General features: G+C 35.6%; 1 protein-coding gene across 1 annotated transcript in view; it reads right to left on the reverse strand.

Moving 5' to 3' along the window:
- Positions 1-6032, reverse strand: part of ICA1L (islet cell autoantigen 1,69kDa-like) — a 70479-nt gene extending 64447 nt beyond the window's left edge. The window contains exons 1-2 of the mRNA XM_006889094.1: positions 5871-6032; positions 4248-4320 (exon numbers count right to left, since the gene is read on the reverse strand). Of these exons, the coding sequence (XP_006889156.1) occupies positions 4248-4320; positions 5871-6032 (235 nt within the window). The remainder of the gene's footprint in view (positions 1-4247; positions 4321-5870) is intronic.
- Between the last annotated feature and the right edge of the window lie 925 nt (positions 6033-6957).

Below are 6957 nucleotides of genomic sequence, written 5' to 3' on the forward strand. Positions count from 1 at the left end.
ATAAACATGGGTGTGCATATATCTGCTTGGATGTCAGTTATGGTCTCTGTGGGGTATATTCCCAGTAGTGGAATTGCTGGGTCAAATGGTATCTCTATTTGCAACTTTTTGAGAAAGTGCCATACATACTGCCTTCCACAGTGGTTGCACCATTTTACACCCCCACCAACAGTGAATAAGGGTTCCAGCTTCTCCACAACCTCGTCAGCATTTGTTGCTTGCTGTTCTGTTAAATTTTGTTATTCTGACTGGGGTGAGATGATACCTCATAGTTTTTTTAATTTGCATCTCTCTTAGAGCTAGAGATTTTGAACATTTCTTCATGTGCTTTTTAGCCATCTGAATGTCTTCTTTGGTGAAGTTCATATCCTGTGCCCATTTTTCTATTGGATTATTTACCTTTATCTTGTTATGGTGCAATTACAGTTTCTTAAGTCCATCCATGCAGGTTGCTTTAACTCTTTAAGCCCATTCCCTTAATTTCAGATTTCTTCTCTAACCACATACTCCACTTAAATAAACTATTTAAGCTTTACCTCAATTGTCATCTACAGAGTTGTCTTTGCCAATTACTTTATAGTTCTTTTTTATTTAAAGATATTACGAGTTATATTTGTACCACTATTCTGAAATTTAATATACTCTTTCATATCTTCTCTTATTATGTTACCAAAAATTGTTCCATCAGGTGCAACCACTGTGGAAGGCGGTATGGTGCTTTCTCAAAAAGTTGCAAATAAAGATACCATTTGACCCAGCAATTCCACTACTAGGAATATACCCCAAAGAGACCATAACTGACATCCAAGCAGATATATGCACACCCATGTTTATTGCGGCTTTGTTCACAATAGCAAGGAGTTGGAAACAACCTAAGTGCCCATCAACAAATGAATGGGTAGAGAAGCTGTGGTATATTCACACAATGGAATACTATGCTGCACTGAAAGACAAGGAACTCATGCCATATTACTAAAGATGGGTGACCCTGGAGGACATTATACTGAGTGCAGTATCTCAGTCACAAAAGGACAAATACTGCATGGTGCCACTGTTGTAAAATAGGACTGACATTGGGGTTGAGGGGAGATTGAGAAAGATGGGTTCAATAATGTATACTGTATTGAAACAGAAGAGGGAGAAAACTATTTAAAAAGGGATATGTGATTAGGTATTATTGCCATGACAGGAGTGCAGAGCAAAGGCTGCATAGTGGAGTGGACCTGGGGGGAAGGGTTTGTAAAACAATGAAAGAATTTTTCTTTTACTTTTCCAAGAGGGTAGTGTACTATGGGGAAGGCTTGGGAGGGGAGAAAAGTGCAACAGTGAATGAATGGAAACCTAGTCTCTGTAAATTTTCATTGAAATTAATAATAAATTAAAAAAGGAAAAAATTGTTCCATCAACTCTTCTAAGCATTATGTCCCTTTTCAGTGAATAGCCCTTCATAACAACATGCCCAAAGTATGTGAGACAAAGCTTTGCCACCCTTGCCTCTAAGAAGAACTTCTCAGATGCATATCAAGTGATTGCAAAGACCACAACCTGAACTAAGTGAACCTTAGTCTTTAAATTTACATCATTGCTCCTCAGATCTTTGGAGACTTTCCCAATGCCACCTGTTTACTGATCTCCTGGGTGCTGGTACCAAGTGTACTGACTGCAGATCCAAGTAAGGTAAGATTGCTGACAGTTTCAATCTTTTCTTCACCTAACACGATGTTACCTATTGACCCAGTGGTAAGAATTTTTGTCTTCTTGATGTTGAGGTGCAATCTATATTGAAACCTAGTCTTTAATCTTCTGCAGCAAATATTTCAAGTCCTCCTCACTTTCAGCAAGAACCTAAAAAAATACTTGAGCAATAATGCTGTTAGATTGTTTACTTTAATGAACTATAAAATGTGAGTTTTTATAATAAAGTGACGAATTTCAATAGCTCTACAAGAAATTCACATATCCACTGCATAGATATTCATTAGTATTTCTAAGCTTTGGCAAGGAAAGAAGTAAATAATAGAAGTGTCAGTCTTAAAGAGCACATTCCCATGTTGAGTAGAAAAACAAAATATAAACTATACAAAGTGCTGAACATTGTTAAATGCCAATGGCATGACAGGAGTTAGAGGAGAAAAGTATGTATGTATTTTAGACACAGGATCAAAAAAGGCCTTACAAAAAAGGATGTTATTTTACTAGATACCTAAAAAGGTACTCAGTTCAAACCCACCAGCTGCTCTATGGAAGGAAAATGGGCAATCTCCACCCAGGTGATTAACTGTCTCTGAAAATCTTCTGGAGAGTCACCTACGAGTTAGTTGTGACTCAACAGTACATACTAACAAACACCTAAAGGAAGTTATAGAGCCCAGAGTTTTGCTATCTAGAAGTGAAAACATGCTTGCTGGGAGGAGACCCATGTGACTTAAGAGGAGAAAGCTTTAGCAGATGCTACAACCAGGCATCTGAGAGGTGACCAGTTCCAGTACGGCCAGGGTAACCACTGTGATTAAAAGCGAATAGATGCAAAGATTGTGTTTCAGGGGAGCTCTGGTGGCCTGGTGGCAAGAAGCTGCACTGCAATCCAGAGGTGCATGGTTCAAATCCACCAGATGCTCTGCTGGATAAGGAGGGACAATTTTCTCCTGTACCAGTCAGATCTGATTTGACGGTAGTTGCACAAAAAAAAAAATAAAAATCAAAATTCTTTAAAAAAAGATAGTGTTTCAATCTTAAGAGGTCTAGAAGATAGCCTGGATACTTGAGAGCCTAATCTAAGTTATTAAGACATAAGGACCAGTAAGAGGAAAAACCAGAGAAATGAAACTGGATCAAGAAAGAGGTATAACCAACTTTATAAATAATGTAAGTCAAATAATAGTTGAAATTTGGCTATTGAGTTTAGTTCTTGATGACCTTGCCAAAAGCAATTCCATGGAGTGGTGCAGATGAAAACCTGCTGGAGTGAATACAAGACAAAGTGGAAGAGAAGAATTGGAAACCATGTACTTGGCCAATTATTCAAAATTTTCTATAAATAGTAATAGCGGAATGAGATTGTAACTTCAAGGACGAGGAAGAATCAAGGGAAGGGCTTTTTAAAAACAATGGAAGCAAATTATCAAATTCGCAGGGAAAATGAACATCAGAAAGATTAATCTGAAGAATAAGAGGGTACTCAGAGCTTTGACAACTTCCAATTTTCCTAGATTCATACTTTGTATATTCCACCTTGCAATTATTTATTTTTAACCTTCCAATTATTAATGGATGTTTGCCGATGTTTCTCCTCATTTTTTAATGTCTTCCAATGTGGGAGCTCTACCTTTAGTGCTATATCTAACATATATCTATATCTATTGTGCTACATCTATTTTTCATAGTGTAATTGAAGACCATCTCATATACTTTGGACATGTTGTTAGAAGAGGCCAATCCTTGGAAAAAGACAAATGCTTGGAAAGGTAGAGGGTCGGTCTAAGAGAGGAAGACCTTCAACAAGATGGACTAACGCAGTGGCTGTAATAATGAGTTCAAGTATATCAAAGACGGTAAGGATGGCACAGGACAGGCAAGTTTCAGATTCATCATTAGTAGAGTCACTAGGAGTTGCAGGCAACTTGGCAGCACATAACAACAACAACAAGTTTTGAAATGAACACTAATGGTACAGTGGTTAAAGCAGTCAACTACTGACCAAAAAGGCTGGTGGTTTAAACCGACCACCTGCTCCACAGGAGAAAGATGTGATAGTTTATTTCTGTAAAGATTACATTCTTGAAAATGCTAAGAGACTATTCTAATATATCCTATGCCGTTAGGTGACCTTATGTCATCTTCAACTCACAGTGTCCCTATACACAAAAGAACAAAATATTGTCCAATCTTATGTATTCCTTGTTGCCTAGGTGCTTGAGCTCACTATTGCTACCAACAGCAACCAAGGCATCTGTTTGAAGGTGTTCTTCTTTTTGGCTAATCGTCTACTTTATCAAACATGGTATCTTTCTCCAGCCCCTCCTGACATCTTGCCATTCTCTCTGCTAAGGAGCATCCTGTCCTATTGGGAACTAATGCAATAGCATTAAGTTTGCCTTTTAAGTGGCTTTGATAATGGGTCACTCTTTATATTTTTCTGTAAGAAGCATCACAAAATAGTTCCATAAACTACATTTTTACATTTAACTTAAAAATGCAAAGTAATATTTTAAATGGGAATTATCTGATTGATATCTATAATTCCATACCATTGAGTCTTAGTTGATATTTTTCAATTATCTTCAGAAGTTCAGTGCATGTGTCTTGAATGGAGTGAAAAACCTTGAAATATAAATTTTATTAGAACAATTTTAAAAACCATAGTGAAATGTAAAATATCTGTTTAAACATTTAAAAGGTAGACATTTTCTGAAAAGTATTATGTCTCTTTAAGAAATGTCTATTTTGGGGGAGCTCTGGTGGCCTAGTGGCAAGAAGCTGCAACTACAATCCCAGAGGTGCATAGTTCGAATCCACCAGATGCTCTGCCGGGGAAGGAGGGGCAATCTCCTCCTGTACCAGTCAGATCTGATTTGACGGTACACACACACAAAAATAATAAAACAAAAGAAATGTCTATTTTGTTTGGCTATGAATACTTCAGTTTCATTTTACTTCTAATTTGGAAGGCCCATTTGAATTTCCACCATGAAGAGGAATTACAAGAGTAATCATTCAGAAACACTAAAATTTTGATCAATGGCATGAAACAAAATCTGTATGATCTGTTGAATGGAAAATGGATTTGTTCCAAATCTTCACCCAAACCACAATAAAATAATAAAATTTTCCTAATTTGCCATCTGTTTCCATATTTGTTATGGAAATGGCTGGGGTTGAGGTTTTGAAAAATAGAGATTAAGACCTTTTAATTACACTTTTTTTAAGAAGCCCAACATAATGATTACATTCCAAGCATAAAAGAACTCTTATGTAGAGATATTTGCAAAAATTACCTTAAGTTAGTGTACATACATTTAAAAAAGTAAAACACCATGAAGATTCAGGCTTTTTCATTTTAATTCTTCAAAGTACATGACAGTTCTACCTAGTTTAATTACTTAGCAATATAAAAAAATTATTTCATGGTCACTATCAGATATTTTAGAACACAGCCAATAAAGGCATTATAAAATATTTCAATAACTCTCTCCCTCAGTAATAGAAATAAAAGTTCTAATTTATAAAATCCTCACTATTTACTTCAATTTATTGGTGCATCAAGGCACACAAAAATTATATGTAACAAATATATGGTTTCCAGTTGGAATATAATAAATGTGTTAACATAGCTTAAAATTAGAATTCAAATACTATAGAAATTACTTTGCTTGTGGCTTACTGAATTCAGTGAATATCATTCTATCAATTCTTAATTTAAGGGAATGTCTTTCTACCCAGAATATCTGACTAAAATTGATAGAACTAAATATTCTATTAATAATTTTATATTTTTCTCTATAATTTCATTATTGTGAAAGTCTGCTATATAATTTCCCTTGTAGTCTGGTGGTCTAGTGGCAAGAAGTTGCACTGCAATCCCAAAGGCACATGGTTTGAGGCCACCAGCTGCTCCATGGGAGAAGAATGGACAGTCTCCTCCTGTGCAATTAACTGCCTCTGAAAACCCACTGGAGGGTCAGCTATGGGTTCAGACTCTATGTATACAATAACAACAACAGTCCCAAATAGTAATCAATTATAAGCAATGTATAAAGTGGTACTACAAGTCAGAATTGCAATAATTTTTTTGGCTTCTTGTTTTATATTAAAATTTTCATATTGCAATAATGGGGAGAAAAAAATAAAAAAAATAAAATCTTCATCTTTACCTCAAGTTTTGCATCCAGTTCAGCATCAGATGCCACCACATGCTCATCCTCTTTTTTTCCTGTTGCTTTGATAAAGGCTTGTTTAGTTTTCCAGTATTTCTTTTGCATTCTGCTGACTACTGACTGGTTATCTTCTGGTCTGGGTTGTCCAGAAGAATCCATGAGTGGCTACAAAGAGTAGAATCAAATGAAGCTTCTTCAAAATAGCTTCAGTAGCAAGTATCTATTTAGTCGGTATTCGAACTAATTAATAAACTGAAAAAGATACTAAATAGGTTATTAATGTTAATGAGTAAGTATGTAATTACTATTTTTGTATGGTATGAATTTATAATTAATAAGTTATGTTTTCGAGAAACAGAGGGGGGGAGAAAGATAAGTGACATTCATAGACATTTTAGGAAGCAATGGAAGCACAGTTTGTAGAGAATTGTGTTATTAACCCAAAAGTGGTGCCTGTCTGGTGGTTTGTCTAATAGCTCCACAGGGGAAATGGGGGCAATCGCCTATTCAATTTACAGTCTGTGGAAATCTACCAGAGGGTCATCGTCAACTTAATTCCAACTCAACAGCAACAAGTTTGAGTTTTCAGTTTGATATAAATTTTGGTCTATAGTTTCAGAAATAACATATAAATCCCCAAAACTCTTTAATACTGAATTAATTTTAACTCATAGTGACCTTAAGGAATAAAGTAGAACTGTCCTTGGATTTCCAAGGCTATAAATCTTCTATAGGTAAATTTCTCTATCTTTCTCTTATGGAATGGCTGTGGAGTTCAAACTACTGACTTTTTATTAGCAACCCAACACAACCCACTATGTTCCAAGGGCTCTTTACATGTAAGGATTATTAAGGATGCAGATTGATCACATACATTCACCTGCTTTCCTTTTCCAAACCCTCATTAAAATAGCAGTAAAGGAATGAAAAAAAAATCAATTCATTTGCATGTATAGAAGAATAAGTATTAAGACAAAAGCTAATAAGATATTTCAGCAAATATTTGAGACAGCCGAGAATGTAACAGCCAAAATAAGTAACTAGAGTAATTACAATGACCTGGCAGAATGAAAGAGAGAGATAT

The sequence above is a fragment of the Elephantulus edwardii genome, unplaced genomic scaffold (genome assembly GCF_000299155.1).
Source record: "Elephantulus edwardii isolate Elephantulus edwardi_28Jun2011 unplaced genomic scaffold, EleEdw1.0 scaffold00075, whole genome shotgun sequence".
Classification (NCBI taxonomy): domain Eukaryota; kingdom Metazoa; phylum Chordata; class Mammalia; order Macroscelidea; family Macroscelididae; genus Elephantulus; species Elephantulus edwardii.